The sequence below is a fragment of the Quercus lobata genome, chromosome 4 (assembly GCF_001633185.2).
Source record: "Quercus lobata isolate SW786 chromosome 4, ValleyOak3.0 Primary Assembly, whole genome shotgun sequence".
NCBI lineage: Eukaryota > Viridiplantae > Streptophyta > Magnoliopsida > Fagales > Fagaceae > Quercus > Quercus lobata.
This window is the reverse complement of record NC_044907.1, coordinates 66530291-66555951: the sequence shown is the minus strand read 5'-3', so window position 1 is coordinate 66555951 and position 25661 is coordinate 66530291. Positions and strand designations below refer to the sequence as shown.

The window sequence follows — 25661 nt, the reverse complement described above, 5'->3', positions numbered from 1 at the left end:
TGCTAATATACCTTTTCATGCTGCTCACTCTGTATATTATCAAGAAGCTTTAGATAGTGTAGCAGCTATTGGGCCTGGTTTTAAGGGACCTTCTTATCATGACTTGAGGGGACCTTTATTACAAAAACATGTGGGTGAAATGAATGATTATCTCTTAGATGTGAAAAATGATTGGAAAGTTTATGGGTGTTCAATTATGTCAGATGGGTGGACAAATCAAAAGAGAGCCCCAATCATTAATTTTTTAATGTATTGTCCTAGAGGTACCATGTTTCTTAAATCCCTTGATGTGTCAGGCCTAACAAAGGATGCAGATACATTGTTTAAGTTGTTTGATAAAATTGTTCAAGAAGTTGGGCCTGAGCACGTTGTGCAGTTCATTACAGATAATGATGCTTCTTACAAGTCTGCAGGAAAGAAGCTAATGCAGAAATATGGGACATTCTATTAGTCTCCTTGTGTAGCCCATTGCATTGATTTAATGTTGGAAAATTTTTCTGATAAAAGATATTTTCCTATCATTGATGAAACCATTCAAAAGGCTCAAAAGATTACCAAATTCATATACAACCATGGCAAGATTTTAGCTTTGATGAGAAGCGACTTCACTAATGGTAGGGATTTGATTCGTCCAGCCATCACAAGGTTTGCAACTGAGTTTTTAAGTCTTCAATGCTTGACTAAGTTCAAGAAAGAACTTAGGCAAATGTTTACTTGTGATCAATGGGTCGAATCTCGACATGCTAGAGATGTCATGGGAAAGGAGGTGGCTGCAATTGTTTTGGAAGATAGAGAGGTTTGGTTACAATGTCAACAAATAGTGAAGATTAGTGAGCCTTTGATTAGAGTACTATGTCTTGTAGATGGGGATGAAAAACCATCAATGGGATACTTGTATGAGGCAATGGATAAAGCAAAGGAGAATATAAAAGCAAGGTTGAAGAATAAAATTTCTGCATATATACCATTTACTAGTGTCATTGATGCTAGATGGGATAAACAACTCCATAGTCCATTGCATGCAGCAGGTTGTTATCTTAACCCTGGAATCTTCTTTAGGCTGTCATTTAAGAAGCAAAAAGATGTTACAAAAGGCCTACTTAGTACCATTACAAGGCTGGTTTCTGATCCTGATGAGCAAAATATTCTTAGTTCTCAAAATGAATCATACAAAAAGTCTTTAGGTGACTTTGGAATGCCTATGGCAATCCGCCAACATTAAAAACTAAGTCCAGGTATGCTATATGTATCTATACATACATATATATATATATATATTTCATTTGAAAGTTTGTTATTTGCTTTGTACTAAATTAATAATATCTTTTATTTTTGGAAGTTGCTTGGTGGGAGCAATTTGGAAATGACACTCCGGAATTACAAAAGTTTGCAATTCGAGTGCTAAGTCAGTGTTGTAGTGCAATTGGTTGTGAAAGAGCTTGGAGCACATTTGAGTTTGTCCATTCCAAGAGGAGAAATAGGCTTGAGCATAAACGTTTGAATGACTTGGTGTATGTTCGGTATAATCTATTGTTACGAGAAAGGTATATTTTTAAATATATTCAATTTTTATTTTGAATGATTAGAAAATGTCACCAATGTATGATATTGATTTTGGTAGGAACATTAGAAGGACAAAGGATTACTTGGATCCTATAAGCCTTGATAATATTGATTTAATGGAGGATTGGGTAGCTGAGGAATCTAAATTTTTGTTACTAACTGAGGAAGATGTGAATTAGGATAGCATTGAAGAACCATTAGCAACAATGACTTTAGAAGATGATAATGATGATGATGATGATGATGATGATGTTGTTCTTGATGAGGAAGATGGTGAAAATGATGTTGTGTTGACAGATGCTAATACTCATGTGTATTATGGTCCTGATGTAGATCCTTTTGAAGGATGGGAGTAGATCCTGTGTAATTTATGTTTATTTGTTTTCTTTGTGTGTAATGAACAATCCTATGTAATTTGTGTTTATTTGTTTTCTTTGTGTGTAATGAACAATTTTATACTTTTAGTTGATGTTAAAGTTTAAAACTATGAATTATTTGTTCTTAATTGAAGTAATGTTTTATGGTAAACATGAATTTTTGAGGTATTGTTTTATGGTAAATAGAGATTTTATGTATGTATGTGTGTGTGTATATATATATTAAATATATAAAATAGCGGTAAACCCAAAACGGTACACCGGTATTGACCGGTATCTGAAATATATCATACCGGTGGCCAAACCGGTACGGCCTCCGGTACGGTATTGACATCCTTGGTTGCAGTGCATGGATGCTCGCCTCGATACACTCTCTACAGAGTTGTATCAGGTGAACGTTTGTGTCAGTTGTATTGCACGATGACAGGCGTTTATGGGTGGCTTTGCTCTTGAGACTACTCCTTCACCACCTTCTCTGGTGGCTTCTGTTTCTGAGGATGAGGATGACGATGACAGTGATGAGGATTCTACGCCATTTTTCTGTTCCTTTCCCCTCTTCCGACCACTTTATAGTCATGTGTGCCATAGATTGTGCTACTGTTAAACGTAGCGAAACCCAGCTTCGATCACGACAGTCAGATTTAGCAGCTCCTTCCTCTCGTTCTGCTTCATCTTGTTCGACTCCATCCACATCGGCTCCTCCTTCTTCTTCGGGCGATGTGTCTCTAGGAGATATCATGGTGCAGTTGCAATGCATGGATGCTCGCCTCGATACACTCTCTACGGAGTTGTATCAGGTGAATGTTTGTGTCGATCATATTGCATGACGACAGGCATCTATGGGTGGCTTTGCTCTTGAGGCTACTCCTTCACCACCTTCTCCTGTGACTTCTACTTCTGAGGATGAGGATGAGGATGATGGTGATGACGATGATGCTTCTGATGATGATGATGGAGACGCTAGCTCTGCTGATGAGATGTTTACTTAACACTCTTACCCTTTGTCATTCGTGACAAAAAGGGGGAGTAATTTTGGTATGAGAGTAGTCCATCTTAGGGGGAAAGTTAGTATAGGATCATTTTGTTAGGGGGAGTGTTGATACATTTTTTAGGGATGTAGTGAGGATAGTATGTATCTTTTCTTTTCTTTCTTTTTAGATACATTACTCTTATACATGAGGTCTTGTGACCATTTATAGACATACATTGTACTTATTTCTTTATTTATATTGATGTATGTTTTTTTTTCAACTACCCTTTCATGTGTTGTTTCTTTTCTCTCTTTATACACATGTTTCTTATACTTGTATGCAATTTATTATTTCTGTTTTACACAAAGATGCCTTGATTAGTTTTGTTTAAAGTGTTTCAAAAATACAGGTTGTCAAAGTCTACTTGCCATAAACTCTCTTCTTGCAAAGTTTTTCAAGAGTTTGTGTTAGGATAGATTTTATTGTATTCAACAAGTGAATATGAGTTGAGTGATTTATGACTTCTCTCATATGTTCATTTGTTTGTTGTGGTTTTGTCATGGATTGCCAAAGGAGGAGATTGTTAGGACATATGTGTTTCACTTGTTAAGAACATATGTCATGATTTTATGTAATTGACTTATCCTTTGACAAAACGCACTTTACTTGTATTTGGGTAGATTTAGGATGGTTTAAATACTTCAAGAAACCTTGTTTCAAGATCAAGTATTGAAATTTTCAAGTCTGTTCAAGAAAACAAGTTCAGAGTGTAAAATTATTAAAGCTCGATAGCTGGCTTGACAGCTGCGTCTATCGAGCTTAAGGAAGCTGTTCTTCATTCAGTGTTCTCGACACCTGCTCAACACATTCTATTTGTCGAGGTTTAAGATTTTCAGAATTTCAATATGATTTTCTTGGGATCCATGAATGTGTCTTTGGGCCTTATTTTCTCCTAAACCTAGACATATAAAAGGATCAGTTTAAGGGCCGTCAAAGTGTTCACAAGTTGGACAAGGTTTGAGCAAACTCTGTTCAAGCAAATTGTGACTGGAAACGAAGTTCTTGCCCTAGTTCATCTCTTTCTCTTGAAGAAATTGTTGTGTATGTGCACCGTAGGGTTTTGTGACCAAGCATCTTCTTGATCTTCATCATGTGGATGAACTGAAGAACTTTGCAACCAACAACCTTCTTAATTGGTGATTAAAGTCGCGTACTGGGATCCGCGCAATTAGTTAATCACGTACTGGGAGTTGTGCATCTGAAAAGGGAACTGTCACTACAGAACAAATTCAATTGGGTATTGGGGTAAGGGTTCAACTGTAGGTTGGTAAGGTACTTGGATTCCTTTACTTGTAACTGCTTGTGGTGATAATAGTGGAGTTTCGGGAGTGGTGACCTGAAAATTACCCAGTGGGGTTTTTGCTGTTAGGTTTTCCTCATTCGTAAACAAATCACCGTGTTATTTATTTTCCGCTGCGTATTTAGTTTATTGGTGATTTGTTTGTGCTACCACGCGTTTGCATGATAAATTGATTAATTAATAACTTGGCTAATTATTTAATTAATTTCTATCACAAGGGTTCATTCAATTTGTGGCCTATCACTTTTCCAGGTGGCTCTTACCTTTGGGTGATTTCTGTCTCTATCTCATTCTTTTCAATTTTTGGATGGCTCTTGCCTTTGTCTCAAACTCTTCTATTCCGGGTGCCTTGCGCCTCAGTTTTGGTGTACATGTTCAATTCCAAGAAGGATATGTACTTAAATTCTGTATTCTTCTCTTCTGACTTACCTTGGGGGTTTATGCCTGCATATTCAACTCCCGAAGGATATGTGCACAAGTATGGTGGTGATCTTGCGAGGAAAGCTCACTTGAGGGGCTTCCTAAACATGCATGGGGATTTTCTTGGTGATTCTGACTCACGGGGGAGTTTTTCTAAGTAGATTTCGCGAGGAAGTCTCTAATGATGTATAATTTACTAGGGATGATTCTTGGTAACTTTTGACTTACGGGGAAGTGCTTGATGATCCTGATCCACTGGGGAAAATTCTTCTTTTTGTGACTCACAGGGGAGTTGTGTTTGTAATTCTGCTCACGAGGGACCTTTCTTGGTAATTCTTGACTTACTAGGGAGGATCTTGGGGAAGTCCTTGATGATTTTGATTTGCTGGAAAATTCTTCTTTTCATGACTCACTGGGAAGTTTTTTGATGGTTTTGACCCACAAGGGAGTTTCCTTGGGGATTTCTAATCCACTAGGGAGGATCTTGGTATTTCTAATTCACTGGATAATGTTCTTAGGATTTTTATGCTTTTCAACTCACTGAGGGGTATTTCTATCATTTCAGTGCATCTTTGTAACTTCTGATGTTTCATGACCCATTAGGGATGTTTTTGAAATTTTTCCTTACATTTCTCACATTCCGAGAGTCCACTAGGAGTGTCTTAAAGAATTTTATTTATTTATTTATTTATTTTTGCTAAACTACACGTAATTTAGTCATCTTATGCCTTTCCCGCCTCTTCATTTTCTCAACGGTTACCAACCTTTTTTTTTTCTTCCCATTATCTTCATCTTTTCATTTTCTCTACAAACTCTTCAACTTCCTCTCCTTCTCGACAAGAGCCTCTGTCCTCTCCTCATTTCTTCATCTCTCATAATCTGAAACTCTAATTTTCTCTCAAACTCTCTCATCCTCTCCAATGGCACCCAAGACCAAGATGACCTCCTACTTGATTACTGGTGAAGTTTTCAACCTCATCCATTGAGTTGGAGCCACAAGGCTAACTGAGTCCCCTCTATTGCTCTACAAGCCACAAAATCATCTTCCAGAGAATGCATGGATCGGATTGGTGAGTTTTTCAAAATTTTCTCATTTTGCTTTGATCTTTTGTTTTAATATGTTTTTAGGCTTGTAAATGCTTGAGTTTTGTTGTTGGATGGGTTTAGATGAAAACTTGATGTCCTAGGAGTGGTAGGCATATGTTTAGGATGAGTTTTGATCCATGGTAGGCTGAAAATGCCGAAGAACTTGTTCTATCTACATTTATGCATATGCATGCGTTGTGCACGCATGCATGGCCAAGCTACATGCGTACACATTCAAGCATCATGCATACGTGTTCATGTTCATAAGTTCATATGGATGCATGCCTTAGCATGCGAACGCATACATGAGCCATGAGTTCGTATACGCAAGCCGTGCATACACATGATCATGCTTAGAAACTTTATTTTTTTTCCAGATTGATTTTTTTCACTTATTTTTATCCAATGTGACTCTTATGTTCCAGTTTTTGTCTTCTACAAGGTTTACTGCCTTACTCAAGTAGGGTTAGTGCCAGTTATCTATTTGCATGGTATCGGACTTTGATGGCCAAGATAAAGGCCTTGGTGAACACAGCCGACTTCGGCCCAATCATGCATTTACTAGTGTAGGCACTTGATGAGAGTTGGTGGGATACTACCCATACATTCCATATTGTTGGGAGGGAGATGACTATGACTTCTCACGAGTTCCACCGAATGACCGGCTTGAGATCCAATGGGCCTATCATTAACTTGGAGAGTGATTCAGGCATTTATCTAGGCATAGACCTAGTAGGGTGTGCCTACTCTAGTGAGCGCATCTGTTACTTCAATCTAGAGAGGGACTACATTCCTCTTTCTCAGGCGATTCCAAATGATCGTGCTTGGATGGCTAAGGCATTTTTGCTGTATCTGCTAGGGGCATATCTCTTTGCCAATGGAGGTTAGATGGTGTCTCCGAGGTAGCTAGCTCTCTTTCGTGATTTTGAGCATGCTTAGGAGGCGAATTAGGGCCATGCTTTCTTGCCTACCTTTACTCGATCATGGCTACTCTAAGTCGAAGGACTCTACATTAGCTGGCAGGGCCTTGGAAGCTCCTTAAGGTTAGACCCTTTTCTTTTTCTCATGTTGTTTCACAAATTGTACTTTGCACTCTTGCAGACTATATTTGTTTCATATGTCTTCTAGGTTTACAAACTACATTTCATACTTTTGCAAACTGACCTTACACAACCCATTTAGAAAGCATGACCCAAAATTATTAACATAATTTGATATTTAGGGTCAATTTGGATATCACTTATTACTAAAAACTGAAAATACTGTAGTAAAATAATTTTTAAACATGTGAACAGTGTCGTGAGACCCAATTTTAAAGAAAAATATGTTGAATATGGTACTTGTGGGTCCTGTAAAAAATGCACGAGACCACAAGAAAAAACGCTTCCACTGGGAAACGCACAAAATGCGCTTCCCAAACGAAGGCTTATAAGAATATAAATTATAAAAATTAAAAACAAATAAATTCTACATAAAAAATTTTCATAATAACAATATAACATCAACTAAAATAATAGTGTCATACAATTTGAAAGTTTTTGTTTCAATCCAATAAAGCTCTACCCAAATTTAAAAATACACAATAAATATATATATATATATATATATATAAATATATATATATATATATAAAGAGATTTTTTTTCTTTATTTTTGGCTGAAAGGATTAGGACCCTAGTTTCAATAATAATAAAAAAATGTATTAATATAATCCTTATATATATATATATATATATATATTGGTAAATCAATAGAAAACACCATATTTGTAAATATTTTTCAGGTAGGTTTTGGTTAAAGGACTTTCAATTGTACGTAGTCATTCTTCATTCTATATTCGTGTTGTGACTTGTGATTTACGAACATTTAATTTTCTCTGTAAATGAGAATATAAATGCAAATCTAGAAGTTGCCCAAGCTTGTCGGTGATTTGTAATCAATACGTAGAAGAGTATCTATTTTTAGTTAAATGTAACTCACAGAAGTCTATGTCGAAATTTTGGTGCATCCCAAATATTACGCTCTCGTGTTTGTTGAACATTAAACTTTAACAAGATTAGGTTTTCGAATTATCATATGAAAATAATGACTAGATATTATTGGTTAAAACATATCCAAGGTTATAGTTAAGGATCACAATCACATACCCCATTTCAATGATTTTATGCCTTCATAAATGGCAACCATATAAATAAATTAAGGAAGAATGATTTTTTTTTTTTTTTTTTTTTGAAGTAATACATGAAGATGCATGCTTTTGAATAGGAGATATCTAGATTCTCAAAAAAAAAAAAATAATAATAAATAAATAAATAAATAAGTAGGTGATATCTTAGAATTCGTTTATTAGATAAGGGTTAAGGGGAAAAAAACTTGCTAAAGGAAATTTAATGGTAAGGAACCCCACAAAAAGTTTAAAAGAAAAAAAAAATCCCAAACTTCTACTGATTATTATACATATTAGGCAAGGTTTGTTAAGCCAAAAATATGGGCCACATCAGAGAATTTATTAATTTATATATATATTTCACATATCAGAGAACTGGATTAGGCTATTGTTATTGATATCTCAACAATATCTAGATATTGTAGCCAGAAAACAATATCTAGATATTAATATTAGCTAATATTTTCTATGGTATCTGATGATATATATTTGATTGTTTTACCAGGTTGATATATATATATATATATATATATATATATTTATTAATAAATTCTCAAAATTTTCCTTATATTATATATATATATATATATATATTATCCATATAATATAGTTTACTTTATGATATATTTTTGTGGTATTTCTAGTATTTTCTATATTTGCAGAGATTTATTATGAAATCTAGGAGTGGCAATTCGTGTTCATGTGTCAGATTCGTATCATTTTAACTCATGCATATCCAAATATATGAATCAACCTTAATCCGATATGTTTATTAAACGGGTCAAGATTTCTCAACCCTAACATGACTATTTATTAAACGGACCAGTCATGTAGACCTGTTTATCTGATTTTTATCAAAATGAAGAAAAAAATTTATGAAAAAACAAACAAATAAATATTTTTAATATAAAATTAAAAAAAATGAATAATTACATCACAAATAATCATTCAAAACAAAAGCATATCTCAATATCACAAATAATAAATCACAATATGTCAAAGAAAATAAACTACAACAACTAATAAGTTTATATACCTATGATTTGAAGGATATATTGATAAAATTTCATTTAATTAAATGGGTCAGATGGGTTAAACTAGTTCTATAGGTTGAACTATAACTTAACCTGTTTATCAAACGGGTTCATCGTGTCAACTCGAATATGACGTGAACCTATTAAACCTCAACCCATAACCTGCTAATTAATTTCGTGTCGTGTCGTGTTGGGTTCACAAGTCGTATCTAATTTTGCCACCCCTAATGAAATCTAATTTAATATATTGATCTTATATCTTTTCTTTCTTTCTTTTTATCTTTTTTAATTTTTCAAGAAAAATAAAATGAGAGAGGATCAAGAATTTGAAGGTGAACTTCTCCATTGAAAACACCAAACAATGCCAATAACAAACAAATAAATATTTTTAATATAAAATTAAAAAAAATGAATAATTACATCACAAATAATCATTCAAAACAAAAGCATATCTCAATATCACAAATAATAAATCACAATATGTCAAAGAAAATAAACTACAACAACTAATAAGTTTATATACCTATGATTTGAAGGATATATTGATAAAATTTCATTTAATTAAATGGGTCAGATGGGTTAAACTAGTTCTATAGGTTGAACTATAACTTAACCTGTTTATCAAACGGGTTCATCGTGTCAACTCGAATATGACGTGAACCTATTAAACCTCAACCCATAACCTGCTAATTAATTTCGTGTCGTGTCGTGTTGGGTTCACAAGTCGTATCTAATTTTGCCACCCCTAATGAAATCTAATTTAATATATTGATCTTATATCTTTTCTTTCTTTCTTTTTATCTTTTTTAATTTTTCAAGAAAAATAAAATGAGAGAGGATCAAGAATTTGAAGGTGGACTTCTCCATTGAAAACACCAAACAATGCCAATAAATTAAAAAACTGTTGGTAATATATATTACTGAAAGTTACATACCAATAAACATTCATGAGATATCTACCTAGATTTTTTTGAAAACCAATATCTTAAGCTTCCCATTTAAATACTTTAAGCTTGAGATCGAGCTCTCTTTCCTCTTTAAGACACTTCATAAAAAAACTCCCTAATGACTCACCTGACGCTTAATTCTAATACCGTAATACGTATGGAAAATTCTTCATCGGTTATACTGTTGTTTATTTAACTAGCTACTTCAACCATTTTGTTTTTTATAATCAGCTATTTCAACCAAGTTGCTTGACTCCAGACTTCATTGAATCTCAACAACAATATTAATAGAGGGAAGCGCAACAAAACTTTATAGATAGTAACTTTTCCATGTAAGGTGTCCTCTTTTTATGTGTATTATTTTTAAATTATTAATTTGGGAAAAACAATTTCCAGTTCAACAGCTATATTTGGGTTGTTTCAAAACCACATTTATTGATGGGTGGATAATCTTGTAATGTCAGTTCTTTATTATCACGTGATGGTGCATTTTATTTTATTTTTATTTTTTATAACAACAACCATAGGAGAACAATATTACATTTATTTTATTTTATTTTTGGAAATATTGCTTGAATTGATAGTGCAAGGACTGAACAATGGAATTATAAATTTTTAAAAAATAATGAAAAAAAAAAAAAGTGGTACAGTAGCTACGAATTATATTCCTCAAAAAATGGGTCTTCACTCTTTTGGTAACTCCATCCTTCTCGCATTTGTCAAGCAGCTTGTCTGAATTGTTATTATTATTGTTATTATTTTATTGGATTTTTTTTAAAAATTTTAATGGGAAATTCTAATTGTTTAGTTAATTATTATTTTTAATTATTGCCATCTCGAACCTATATTCAAATTATAATACAAAGTTTACCCTTTTATTTTATTTTTTTGAAAAAATTTTTGGTACTTTATTCATTGCAAAGAAGTGATCAAGTGAATTTTTTGAATGCCTTTTGCACTCTTATATCTACATTATTCGCAATTTGAAATTTCTGCAACATTTAATGCAGTTTTACTGCTTATTTAATGTTAATTGAACCTCCTTAAGAATTCAGCGAAGCAAATACAAAACTATCCTCCATTATAAAGAGTACACTTGTTAGCAGACCCATAGAAGGTGTTGCCAAATGCCAATGAAGACGGTTTTCTCATATAACCGTAGACTCTTTGCAACAGCCCCATAATCTGTGTGCGCGTAAGTTAGCAAGAGAGAGAGAGAGAGATGAGGAGAAATACAAATGTTATTGGGTTTGCTGTGGCTTCCTTTGCTGTAGTTTCTGTGGTGGTAATAACAAAGTTTTCTTCCAAAGGACTGTATTGGTCTTATTTCTCATCATATGCAGGGACATGGACTACTTTTCTTGGGGTTACTTCTGATCCTTCTTCATCGCAGACAAATTCAGCATTCCCATCATTCATTGCTGTAATCTTCATTTTGTCTATAATTATTCATCCGTTTCTATATCTTCATTATTCATTATTTTACAGAGAAATGATGCATATATCCAATCCATTAGATAGTTATTACTTCTACGCATATATGTGCGTGCTTAAATGTAAATTGTGTTCATGTTAGAGGATGTGCCTTATGTTACAAGTACTGTGCAGGACAATAGAGCTAAGAATAGGAGAGATGAAAAACTGGAGAGGCTAGAAGCACGTCTTGATAAGGCTCGGGCTTTGATTTGGGAGGCTGGAAGGACAGATAACAGTACATTTGCTCTTGAAGATGCAGATTATGTTCCGCATGGTGGCATTTACAGGAATGCAATCGTCTTTCATCGGTACCGAATACTATACATGTTAATATCCTTGATTTCTCTATATTGCAATTGTGGTGTTTTTTTTTTTTTTTTGGTAGACGGTTTGAATGTTTAATTAGAAAATACCAAGTTCTCTGAAAAAGCCATCAAGAGATAGTCAGACTGATATTTCCTAATTAAAGTAATAATAACAAAGTGATGATCAGGCATTCTAGAGATTATAGCCATATATACTTTGATTTAGAAGAACTTCAAAATTTTAGATCTTGAGATTGCCAGAAAGAGTTGGATGTGCGAGATCTATTCTCTCACCTACAATCCTAAATTTAGCATTAGGAGCTGACCATTCCTATGCATCTTTTTGTTGTAGTTGGCTTTCTTTAGAAAATGATGATCATCAATCTCTTTCTCTCTCTTTTTTTTTTTTTTTTTTTTTTTTTTTAAATTAAAAGAAATAGTGAAAAAGGAAATGTGAAGTTTGAACCACAAATGATGCACGTATCACTAGACTATCACTCAAATCCCTCTGGTTTCTTTAAGTGGGTATACTATCATAAACATTAGAATTGGTTTGGGTAAGTTAAAAGAATGGGAAACTAGTGACCCAAATTCCATGAGAGAGCTACATGATTTGTAATCTAGTGTCTCATACTCCAAGATCAGAAAATCCAACATATTAAGAGGTTGGATTAGTATTTCTCAAGCCTCATATGCGATCTATGAAGTCTTCGGTTCATAAATCCTAACAACTATCATGGGTTAGCCACAAAGAACTCATTAATTGTAATTACTCGATGTATACGAGAAGGAGGATTCACATATGGAGGAATAGTCAAGTATTCAAGATGTACTGAACACTCGTATTAACACTTAAAAAAAAAAAATGGTCAGAAAATCTCATGGTTGAAGTGTGCAATTCTTTTTTGGTTACAATGAAACTCAAAAAATAAATTATATTTAAAAAAAAAAGGTATAAAAACATTTTGTGTCAACTATTACAACCAACTCGTTTCAACTGCGCAGGAGTTACCTCCTAATGGAACGCTTGTTTAAGATCTTCATTTACAAAGAGGGAGAACCGCCCATATTTCACAATGGTCATTGCAAGAACATATACTCTTTGGAAGGAATCTTCCTTAGCTTAATGGAAACAGATACCAAATTCCAAACTTGGGATCCCGATGAAGCTCATGTCTTCTTTCTTCCCTTTAGCGTTGTTATGATCATTGCATTACTCTTTGATCCAATTATTCGTGACAAAGCTGTACTAGAGCGTACTATTGTTGGTTATGTCAATCTCATAGCTCACAGGTATCCATACTGGAACAGAAGCCTTGGAGCTGATCATTTCATGCTTTCTTGCCATGATTGGGTAATTAACTTTCATCTATTTCACTCAGTATTGTGTTGATTTCCTTGGTCAAGAGATATTGCTAGAATTATAGTTTGTGTTGATTTCCTTAGTCAAGAGATATTGTTAAAATTATGGTTAAATGTCTGAGTTCATAATTTCTTAATACTCTTGCTTAAGTTTCTAAGATAATCAGTAATTTATCATTATATAAAAATAGGTAGTCTAATTTTGAACCTCGCTAAGGACCTGTTTGGATGGAGGGGTGAAGGAGGGTGAGTTGAGAGGAGTAGAGTAGAATTAGCTGAAAATAGACTAATTTTAGGCCAAATCTACTCTACTCTATTTTACTTTCCTTCCCCCCCCCCCCCTCAATTCAAATATATCATAAGAGACTTGTAACTCAATTGGTTGATATCTCTTAGTGTTTTCAAAGTAAATATTCAGGGTTCGACTCCCTTCTTCCCTATTGTAAACATCAAGTTAAGAAAATAAAAATAAAAAGTTCAAACCTTAAAAATTTTCATATGTTGATTCCACTTATTAAAGAGAAATCTAGGCCTATATGAGTGCTGGAATAATATTTAAATGATTAAATTCACAATTTACTAATGGCATAAACTTTAGGAACTATTGAAATTTATCATATTTAACATCAATTTGCTTTATTTTTTGTATGAAAAATGGTGTTTGATATAGGGTCCACGAGCAACATGGTATGTTCCGCAGCTTTATTTCACTTCCATCCGAGTACTATGTAACGCGAATACCTCAGAACACTTTAATCCAAAGAAAGATGCATCATTTCCTGAAATCAACCTGGTAACTGGGGAGATTACTGATCTCACTGGTGGCTTGCCCCCGTCTAATCGCACAATCCTAGCATTCTTTGCCGGTGCCATGCATGGCCGAATTAGACCAGCACTTTTCCAGCATTGGATGGGGAAAGACAAAGATGTACTAGTTTATGAGAGACTCCCTGAAGGACTTTCATACTATGAAATGATGAAGAAGAGCAAGTACTGCATTTGTCCAAGTGGGCATGAAGTTGCAAGTCCAAGAATTGCTGAGGCAATCTATTCAGAGTGTGTTCCAGTGTTAATATCACAGCATTATGTCCTTCCATTTAGCGATGTTCTTAATTGGGACTCTTTCACAATTCAAGTTTCAGTGAGTGAAATACCAAACCTCAAGAAAATCTTGTTGGGGATACCTGATGATCAGTATGTTAGAATGCAGGAGAGAGTGAAGCAGGTCCAACGACATTTTGCAGTCAACGATCCTCCCAAGAGATATGATGTTTTCCATATGATAATACATTCAATTTGGCTCAGGAGATTGAATTTTAACGTTAATAGATGATTCAAGTTAATAATATAATCATATTCAATTTCAAATTCTTCAGCCTTTTAATACACTTTTCCTTTTCCTTTGCAGCATAGGTTTAGTTGTGCAAATGAATTTTGTTGCAAGAACATTGCTATGTGCTAAAACGCATAAAAACTACACAAGCTTTATATACAACTAGACGCAAACCAAATCTTAATTAAATTTTTTATGCAGATCCAAGGATTTTTTAAATGTAGAAGTTGAAAATATTTAATTGTAACAATTTTATTAATTTTTAAACTAATATAAGATAATGAATATGACAATGTATTAGTTTCTTTTTGAGAAGAACAATGTATTAGTTTCTAAATATGATCAATAACATAATTTGATAAGATATATGTGTCTCACACATACGTTTTAAAAATTGATAATGTTATTTATTGTATTATATTAGACAACCTTACATCCAAAAAATTAATATCAATTTCCTATATACATTTTTGAGGAAAAAAAAAATCAATTCCTATTTTTTACTTAATATCAAAAACTTTCATTTTAAGAGAGGAAATGAATAACAGTTCGGAAGATCATTGCCAAGATGTGGAATTGAGATGAATTAGATCTCAATAATTTGAACGGTACGACACACAAATACATGTACATAGACACATAAAACTATAAAATCTCTAAGATTTAATTGAAAATAAAAAGTATATACAATTCTGGATATGAATATCTAAACATTTAGGGCAATTTAAAATCAAATTACTTCAAAATTATACAATCATCTTTTTATACAATCCTTTTTTTTATTCCCTAAAATTTAGCCTCTTTTATTATTATTATTTTTCATCCGAATAAAAGTAAAACACTCCCAATTTGAAAAAATATAAAAAAACAAAAAACTAAGAGAACTCCTAAAATTTAGTCTTCTTTCCTCTCACACAGTTCATCTTATTTTTCCTACCCAAACTTTTCTCTATATCACTACACCACTTTTAAACACATGTTCAAAAAAGAAATTACAGTTACTGCTTATTTATATAGTTTATCATTTTTATTTATTTGAAAAATAAAAAATATATATTTCCAAATTATAATAGATGCAAATTATTAATCTTTACACCAAAAAAAAAAAAGAAAAAAAAGAATACAGAACAAAACAAAAAAACCTCTGAGTACGCACAACAGGCGTGCTTAGAAACTAGTATCATATAAGGATGTGGTTTACATGTAAGGGTTTGCTGTTACTAGAAAAAAGTGTATAGATCTGTAGCCAAGGTATTTGAATGTGGTTAGGGACGGAGGTAGAACTTGATGTTAGAAGGGGCAGTTTTCTGTTAGTTGCGTGTAGTGGCTCTAGCTTCCGACTTAGTTGCTTAGCAACTAATGAGTTTATTTTGTTGTTGTTGTTGTTGTTGTTGTGTGTGTGTGTGTTTTTTTTATGTGTGCATCTAGGTATGGATAAAATTATTTTGTTTAAAAATTTTTTAAGGGTCAGGTTATTTGTTTTAGGTAAAATTGGTTGATTGAGTTTAATTGTTTTTAGCTTTACTATTGGTAATTTTTGTTGTTGAATGGGCTTGTTTATTTTGCTTTAAATTTTAGATTTGGTCTTTAAAAGGAGGAAAATGCTAGAATTACAATTTTTTTTTTTACAAATTATTAATATGGTGAGTAGTTATTAGTAAGTAAAAATGCAATGTAATTAGTGATGGGACCAAATGCAAACCAATAAAAGTTTACTCCCACAACAATTTGTAAAAATGTTATAGAAAATTTTGTGGTTAGAGTAGTAATCCTAAAAGAATCAATGATAATATTAAGGGGGCAAAGTGTGATTTTATAGAACAAAATTGCTAAATTAAAAAAGAAAAAAAAGGGGGGGCCATTGCCTCCCCAAGTCCAAGTCTGCCTCCGTCCCTGAATGTGGTCACTACCACGCTGGAATTCTTTTCAAACAATTCCTATTTGAATAAGAATTCCATTTGGTTGCACAAGCTTTGAAGAGGCGGCCAAGTGATAATACTATCATTACAGTAAAACTCCTTGAAGTATGGGTTATCAAGTCACTCTCCTGTTTGGATTTACCCAACCCATGGACTCCACCATGGTTACGCGATTCCAAGGAAGAAGCATGGTCCCAGACATTTTGAAATAATGTTACATGAGGAACTTCCTATCATATTAGAAATTATATGGGTTCTAAATCAAGTAAGTTCGCTTGCAAATTTTCAAGATTGAAAAAAAAAAAACTTTTTGAAAATAATAGCATCAAAGCATGAAGTTGTTGAGACTTAGACCATTTTCTTCACTCAAAAAATTGTGGACATGCTCTAGAGGGGGTATTTGAAGGAGACAAAAATTTGTCAAGCCGATTACAAAATGTCATTTCAAAATTTATTGACAAATTCCAAATTATGTGATTAATTAAATTAAATGATGACATGTGTCATCCAAGATGATATGACTTTGGCAAATTAAAATTTACCACATTTTTCTATTCATAATTGATGGATAATTATCTTCATTAAAATAAATAAATAAAATAGAGATAATTATCTACAAGTAACAAATTATAGTAGGACTATTTGTTGATTATTATCTTTATCAAAATAAAATATTTATCATAATAGATAAATAGAGATAATTATCTATAAACAAAATTTGGGTCAATTAGAGTCTAATACTTATTTTCAAAGAGGTCAATCCAAAGTGGCATTTATTCTCTGAAACCACTATAAATAAAGGACACCCCTCTCATTTTTGGAGGAACTTTTCAAGACGCCGAAGCTTTGGAAAAATTTTGGCTCAAGAACGCTTGAAAAACATTCAAAAAAATTCACTTGATTCCTACTTCCAAGACTTTAAGTTTTATTGGAATCAAGCTCAAGAGCTTCCATAAACTTCAAAACATTTTAAATTAGTGAAATTCAATGGATCAAGCCTCTAAAGCGCCAAAGAATTTCAACCCAAAATCCTTTAAATTCAAAGAATCTTTGAAGAACTTAAAGAACAATATATCTCTAACAAGCTCAAAGTCAGAAATTCGTTGTGAAGATTGTTTGAACCATTTTCCAATCAAAGTGAAGAAAATTTCGTGTTCGAATCTGGATCATAAAAAAGATAGAATCAGAGGATTATTCTTTTATAAATGATAACAGAAAATTGTTCTCATTATTCTTTTTATACAAATTTACATTTGTGAAGCACTTTCAATTGTTTGATTTTCAAACTTGAGAAATTTTGTGTTTACACTTGGTTGACTAGGTTGAATTTGGACAAAATGAGATTTTAACCACAAATTTGTGAAATTCATTACTTTGATGTCTGATTGGGGTAAATATTCTCAATCAAACCTTATTTACTAGATTTGTAGAAATTTTTCTGCAAATGGAATTTTTTGGCTGCCAAGTTGCTAGAAATGTTTCAAAATCCTATATATTTGATACAAGTTTTGTTTACCTAAAGTAGCCTTGCCCCCCCAAAAAGAGTCTTGGTTCAAGAATTAGCTCATCTTTGATTCTAGAGTAAAATTGAATGAATCGTACAGTATTTTATATAGGATAAAATTTAGTTATAAAATTGATTGTAACCTAAGGCTAGCTGCAAAATTGGATATCATTAACATTACTATATATTTTGAAAATCTAACTGTTGGATTGCATATTCTTTACCTTTTTGTATTAATCGGATATTATTTACTATATGATCTATAAATTTATATTTTATACATAATTTTAAACTACAAAAACTTGTAATTTAAAAATTTTATTAATGATATAACTATCGATCTTTAATTTTCTAGAAATTTTGCAAACATGGAGGATATAAGAAGAATATGTAATCCAATAGTGAATTTGTTAAAATTCACCTCAAATATAAAGATATTGAATAAGAATATTGTAGTCTTAAACTATAACAAATTTAATAGCTAAACTTTGTCATTCTATATATTACATAGAATTTGGATTTCAAGTTTTTTAGTAAATAAGCGGGAATTCTTGTAGTTTATAATAAAAATTGAATTTGTACATGATACTGTACTACACCTTCCAGAGTGATTATTTACTTTCTCTTATTTACTTAACTAAGTATTTATTGTTTATTTATTATATAGTTAATGAGAGGGGGTCAATAAATTGTTACAAGTTCATTTAGGACATGTTTAGTAAACTATTACAATGGTACATTGAAATAGGAATCAAAATTACAAGAAATATAAGAATGTGAAATGGAATAAGCATTGCCATTCACTTTTTTATTTTTTGACAACACATAATTTGAACCTGAATCTATAATCCACAGTTTTTAATACAGCATGATAAGATTATATGTACACTCTTTTTGGCTTCAGTGTAGCATCCTATTATGTATAAATTGAATAATTTTATAATTGATATTATTTTCCTTTGTTTCAAAATTAATTTCTCCATAAATATTAAAAAAGAAAACTTATATAACATCTTCTTCTTCTTCTTTTTTCTTTGACAAGATTATAAAACATCTTCTAGGTATATTAAAGTTTGCATTCACCTGCTTGAATATCATGTTATATAAAACAAGTTTGGAATTAAAAAATAGATGTTTCTTAAAAAATTAATCCCCGACCATATTTAAAAAACAATCATAAAGTTACAACTTACAAATGATGATTGTTATGCTTTTGGTGAACTTGGTAAAACTAAACCATATTTTTTTTAAATAAAATAAATTATAAGGATCTGTTTAGATATCAATAATGAGAGAGAGAGAGAGAGAGAGAGAGAGGGGAGTTTAAGAATTTTTTTAAAGGGTATGTTAAGGATCGGTTATTAGAAACCTTTTGGTAAAAAATAGTTATTACTCATTTTATTTTAAATAATAGCTATTTTTTATGAACATCTATTCTATTTATGGTGTTTATTCCTAAGTACGAATGGTGTGTGGCTTAAGGCTTCTCTCTCTAGTCACTCAAAGGTAAGGTTCTTTCATATGCACCTTTTCTTTTACATCCTTCTACTAAAAAAAAAAAAAAAGGTTTTGTAGAACTTCTACCTTATAAGTTTGTGAAGATTTACAAGGTGTACTATGGGAAATTAAGCTTATTGTATCTTGAGGGATAGGGAACTAATTATAGCCTCTCTGTACCAGTAATCGTATCGAGAGGGCGTGAATCGGGTCTAGAACAAGATCTGATTAGTGACTCAAACTCTATCATTCACCTCGCTGCAACTATCTAGCAAGAACTTAATAATTCATTTCATTGTTACGTAATTTGAGATATAATTAATTTGTTATACCATAGAGGACGTGTGTTTGTGTAGCATATAGTTGTTGACTAGTTTTCTTTTATTTTTAATTTGTTACTGTGTATCAGGTTTTGATGTTTTTAGCTTCTTTGGTTTAATGGAAGTTTCTCCCTTTTGAAAGTTAGGACCATCTACGCCCTCCCTAAAACAAGCAGAACGATTGGCATCAATCTCGTCTCCAGATAAGATTTTTGATAATTGACAAAGTACGATACCAAAAAGTGGAAAAAAGAAAACAACATTTTTGTCTTAAGATTGATAAGCACTAGTACCAGCCAGTCATGAAACTTTTAGTAGAACATTAGTTGGAGCAGATCTAGGATTTTTCTTTACTTTTTTTTTTTTTTTTTTTCCTTTTTCCTTCTTTATTTTTTTTTAAATTATTTTGTCTGTATATCTCAGTTTGTTGGCAAATGACCCTTTATAAATTCTATAAGTGATGGAAAATGAATCATTTTAAATTTATAAAAATTTCATTCTTACACATTATGGTTGTGTCAAGCATAATGTTTTATTTACTGATTTTTTATTTTCTTTTCATTTTTCTTGATAGTTACAATGGGGAGAGAAATTTGAAACTCAGATATCTCCGATTCTTTGTCATATATAATAGAAAATGCCAACCAAGTTACAAAGTTGTTGGTCATGTCAAACATAGTAATTATATTAAACTCAGATCAACCTAACAAATTGGACCAGTGAACTAGTGCCCTGATTCATAGAGCGGTTTGAGTCTTTAAGTGAACCGATTAAGTATATGATTGGAGTAAACATAATCAAACCTAATGGATTCTTTGTAACCCGTTCATTTATGATGGGTTCTTTTAAAACCCACGTGTATTCTTATGTACTCCAAATCAATATTTATCTATTCCTTAAAATTATTTTTTATAAATAGTCTGTCATTTTGGTCATTAGATAAAAGAAAAAAAAATACTATATATATTAAGGAAATAAATCAAGGAATATAATATATTCCATATTTATTCGTAATTTTTTTCATAACTATATCCTTTAATTAATATAAATAATTATAAAGAAAATTTTAAAATCTAAAAATAGTTTAAACTATTTTAATTTCAAAGAGTACTCTTTACGTAACATTCTTTCTCAATTTGAATTATTTATGCTTTTTGTCGACCTTCTTGATATATGTCTAATTATTCTTTCAATAGGTATTTGAATATTGAAACTATATTTATATACTGTAATTTAAGGATTCGATCATTACAAACTTTTGTAGAAAAAATTGTTTAGCTCTTTATGTTAACTAATACAAAAAGTGCTAAATAATTAATACTGTATATTTTGTTACATGCTTATATCTTTTATTTTGAAATTTTATGAAACTGTCTTTTAATTTTTTAAAAATGATATAACAAATTTTTTTTTTTCATGTTTTTAGATATTTTTGTTGATTTTTTTTAATAATTTCAATTATTTTTCATGTTTTATAGATATTTTTATTGAATATACATAATTTTTATTTAAAATTTTATTAATATACAATTCATTAAGTAACCCAATATTGGTTGACCCATTGACCCAAAGCTTATAATATATCAAGAGGTTAAGTTATGGTTTGATTATAATAACTCTCTCTCTCTCTCTCTCATGTACTAACATAGTTTACTCTACGTGAAACTCTATTGTAGAAATTTCAAAGAGATTAAAAGTGGTACTCCATTAGCATTCTAATTCCAAAATTTTCAAAAATATAGATGAATTTTAGTTATTTATTTTAAATCATATTAGTAATCTATTATGATTTTTAGATTTTACAAAAATGCGATCATACACCAATATGCTTTTTTCACAAAGTTTTTAAGTAGTTTTTTTCCCTTTCATCTTTCTATCTATTTTATTTTAGTTATATAATTGAAATATGTATTTTATTTTACAAATAATTATTTATTTACCCAGTTTGATAATATGATACTAATAAGTAATGTCTTTCATCCATCAAGAATCTTGTTATTTACTGCATGACATTCTCTTCTTTAACAGGAGAACCATAATTTGAATTTTCCTTTCTCCATTGTTTTAATTATTTAATTATTAAATTAATATATAAAAAAGCTATCTTTCATTATTAAATTTGTAAATGTTATATAATAAAATATGTAGTATCTCTCATTTCATTTTTTTATTTTATTTTTTTTAACCCACTCCTCACTTTCTCTCTTTCATGCCCTTGGTGGCTCCCCTTCCTTCTCAACCCACCAGGTTCTCTCTTTCTTCATCATCATAGCTCATACTTTTTCCAAATTCCATATCAATAAATCTATAATTACAAACTAAGTTACAACTTTTGTCAAAACTATCTTACATGGATAAATATGAATAGTTGAAAAAAAGTAATAAATTTATATAAAAGTAAAAGACAACCAATCATAGTTTATTACATAAAATAGTTGCGACAAAGTGTAGCAAAGTTTGTGGTCCTAGTACTGCCCATTTCAGATAGATATGCTATGCAGTAATTTTTTTCCCGGAAAATACCTGTATCTGCCAACCTGAGCAATGTCATCGCTGGTACGTAATAAAACAGTTCTGTGTGGAAATCAGCAATAAAGGCGTGAGGCGTTTTTGAAAACGCATTTACCTGGGTGCTGCGAGAAAACGTGTTTTTCGTTTACTTTAATTTTTTGCGTGCAGCCAAATTCGACAAAAATGGCATTTTGTTTTGTGTTTTCAATTAAACGAACTTGCTTAAGCTGAAAACATTGTACCTAAGCACCTAACTAAGAAGACCAAGAATTATTTTATGTCTCCAGGCATCATGAATGGGATTTCTCATATATCTCATTCCATTCCATGCATATACATATAGATTGCATGCAGAGATATGCACCAATACCATCTCAACCAATTGCTAGGAGACCGGGAGTCCATCATGACTTTTCCTGCACTTTTCTTTCTCTTTAGAATTTTTCCAATATATTGACACCGATGGAATCACTCCTAGGAATTTCACCATTGGACCCACCCTAACATCTAGTGCTACTGTTGAATACTATTTCAATGATTTGTCCTGTCGTGTTAATTTTCTCCAATGAAAGAATTTGGATTTGAATCCTTCAACCCACTTATATTATTGTGATGAAAAAGATTGATTGATATTTCTTTGGTTGCAAATAATTTTAAAATTATTTTTATCCGAGGGTAAAAGTTACAGAGTTCACTTTTTGTTTTAAAATTAAAAATTAAAAATTAAATTATTAGTAGAAAAAGGTTTTTAATAAAGGAAATATACATACATATCGATAGGCACAACAAAAGTTTACAATATTTTCGTGAGAAATTATGAAGTGAGTTTTTATTGTGTCCATTACCAAAAGATTGACCCCCAAAAGAGCATTGCATTTACATGAATAAGAAGACGAAGAATTATTTTATGTCTCCAGGCATTATGAATGGAATTTCTCATATATCTCATTCCATTCCATGCATATAAATATAGATTGCATGCATGAGATATACACCAATACCTTCTCAACCAATTGCTAGGAGAGTGGGAGTCCATCATGACTTTTCTTGCACTTTTCTTTCACTTTAGAATTTTTCCAATATATTGACACCGATGGAATCACTCCTAGGAATTTCACCATTGGACCCACCCTAACATCTAGTGCTACTGTTGAATACTATTTCAATGATTTGTCCTGTCATGTTAATTTTCTCCAATGAAAGAATTTGGATTTGAATCCTTAAACCCACTTATATTATTGTGATGAAAAAGATTGATTGATATTTCTTTGGTTGCAAATAATTTTAAAATTATTTTTATCCGAGGGTAAAAGTTACAGAGTTCACTTTTTGTTTTAAAATTAAAAATTAAAAATTAAATTATTAGTAGAAAAAGGTTTTTAATAAAGGAAATATACATACATATCAATAGGCACAACAAAAGTTTACAATATTTTCGTGAGAAATTATGAAGTGAGTTTTTATTGTGTCCATTACCAAAAGATTGACCCCAAAAGAGCATTGCATTTACATGAATAAGAAGACGAAGAATTATTTTATGTCTCCAGGCATTATGAATGGAATTTCTCATATATCTCATTCCATTCCATGCATATAAATATAGATTGCATGCATGAGATATACACCAATACCTTCTCAACCAATTGCTAGGAGAGTGGGAGTCCATCATGACTTTTCTTGCACTTTTCTTTCACTTTAGAATTTTTCCAATATATTGACACCGATGCAATCACTCCTAGGAATTTCACCATTGGACCCACCCTAATATCTAGTGCTACTGTTGAATACTATTTCATTGGTTGATTTTTCCTGTCATGTTAATTTTCTCTAGGGAAAGAATCTGGATTCAAATCTTTCAACCCACTTATATTATTGTGATGAAAAAGATCAATTGATATTTCTTTGGTTGCAAATAACTTTAAAATTATTTTTATCCAAGGGTAAAAGTTACAGAGTCTCTCTTTGTTTTAAAATTAAAAATTAAATTATTAGTAGAAAAAGTTTTTAAAAAATAAAATATACATACATATCAATAGGCACAACAAAAGTTTACAATATTTTCGTGACAACTTTATGAAGTGAGGTTTTATTGTGTCCATTACCAAAAGATTGACCTCGAAAAGAGCATTGCATTTACATGAATAAGAAGAAGAATTCTTTTATGTCTCCAGGCATTATGAATGGAATTTCTCATATATCACATTCCATTCCATGCATATAAATATAGATTGCATGCATGAGATAGACACCAATACCTTCTCAACCAATTGCTAGGAGAGTGGGAGTCCATCATAACTTTTCTTTCACTTTAAAATTTTTCCAATATATTGACACCGATGGAATCACTCTTAGGAATTTCACCATTGGACCCACCCTAACATCTAGTGCTACTGTTGAATACTATTTCATTGGTTGATTTTTCCTGTCATGTTAATTTTCTCTAGTGAAAGAATCTGGATTCAAATCTTTCAACCCACTTATATTATTGTGATGAAAAAGATCAATTGATATTTCTTTGGTTGCAAATAACTTTAAAATTATTTTTATCCAAGGGTAAAAGTTACAGAGTCTCTCTTTGTTTTAAAATTAAAAATTAAATTATTAGTAGAAAAAGTTTTTAAAAAATAAAATATACATACATATCAATAGGCACAACAAAAGTTTACAATATTTTCGTGACAACTTTATGAAGTGAGGTTTTATTGTGTCCATTACCAAAAGATTGACCTCGAAAAGAGCATTGCATTTACATGAATAAGAAGAAGAATTCTTTTATGTCTCCAGGCATTATGAATGGAATTTCTCATATATCACATTCCATTCCATGCATATAAATATAGATTGCATGCATGAGATAGACACCAATACCTTCTCAACCAATTGCTAGGAGAGTGGGAGTCCATCATAACTTTTCTTTCACTTTAAAATTTTTCCAATATATTGACACCGATGGAATCACTCTTAGGAATTTCACCATTGGACCCACCCTAACATCTAGTGCTACTGTTGAATACTATTTCATTGGTTGATTTTTCCTGTCATGTTAATTTTCTCTAGTGAAAGAATCTGGATTCAAATCTTTCAACCCACTTATATTATTGTGATGAAAAAGATCAATTGATATTTCTTTGGTTGCAAATAACTTTAAAATTATTTTTATCCAAGGGTAAAAGTTACAGAGTCTCTCTTTGTTTTAAAATTAAAAATTAAATTATTAGTAGAAAAAGTTTTTAAAAGTTTTTTTTATGTGGATCCTGTACACTGTTCATAGGACCGACAAGTACGAAATTCAGCAATTTTTTCTTTAAAATTGAGTCCTATGGCGCTATTCACACATTTAAATGGTATTCAAACAGACCCTAATTTTCTCCAATGAAAGAATTTGGATTCAAATCTTTCGACCCACTTATATTATTGCGATGAAAAAGTGCAAATAACTTTAAAATTATTTTTATCTGAGGGTAAAAGTTATAGAGGTCTCTTTTTGTTTTAAAATTAAAAATTAAAAA

At 31.5% G+C, this 25661-nt stretch overlaps 2 protein-coding genes across 2 annotated transcripts; both read left to right on the top strand.

Moving 5' to 3' along the window:
- The first annotated feature begins 481 nt into the window (after positions 1 to 481).
- Positions 482 to 1919, top strand: LOC115985641. The gene is made up of 4 exons (XM_031108562.1): positions 482 to 1184; positions 1340 to 1544; positions 1622 to 1691; positions 1743 to 1919. Exons 1-4 carry the CDS (start codon positions 482 to 484, stop codon positions 1917 to 1919), a joined length of 1155 nt encoding a protein of 384 aa, XP_030964422.1.
- A 9228-nt stretch (positions 1920 to 11147) lies between these two features.
- On the top strand, positions 11148 to 14401 carry LOC115985640 (probable glycosyltransferase At3g07620). Its single transcript, XM_031108561.1, has 4 exons — positions 11148 to 11348; positions 11534 to 11709; positions 12712 to 13060; positions 13739 to 14401. The coding sequence occupies exons 1-4, from the start codon at positions 11148 to 11150 to the stop codon at positions 14399 to 14401; spliced, it is 1389 nt and encodes a 462-aa protein (XP_030964421.1).
- Positions 14402 to 25661: the final 11260 nt, after the last annotated feature.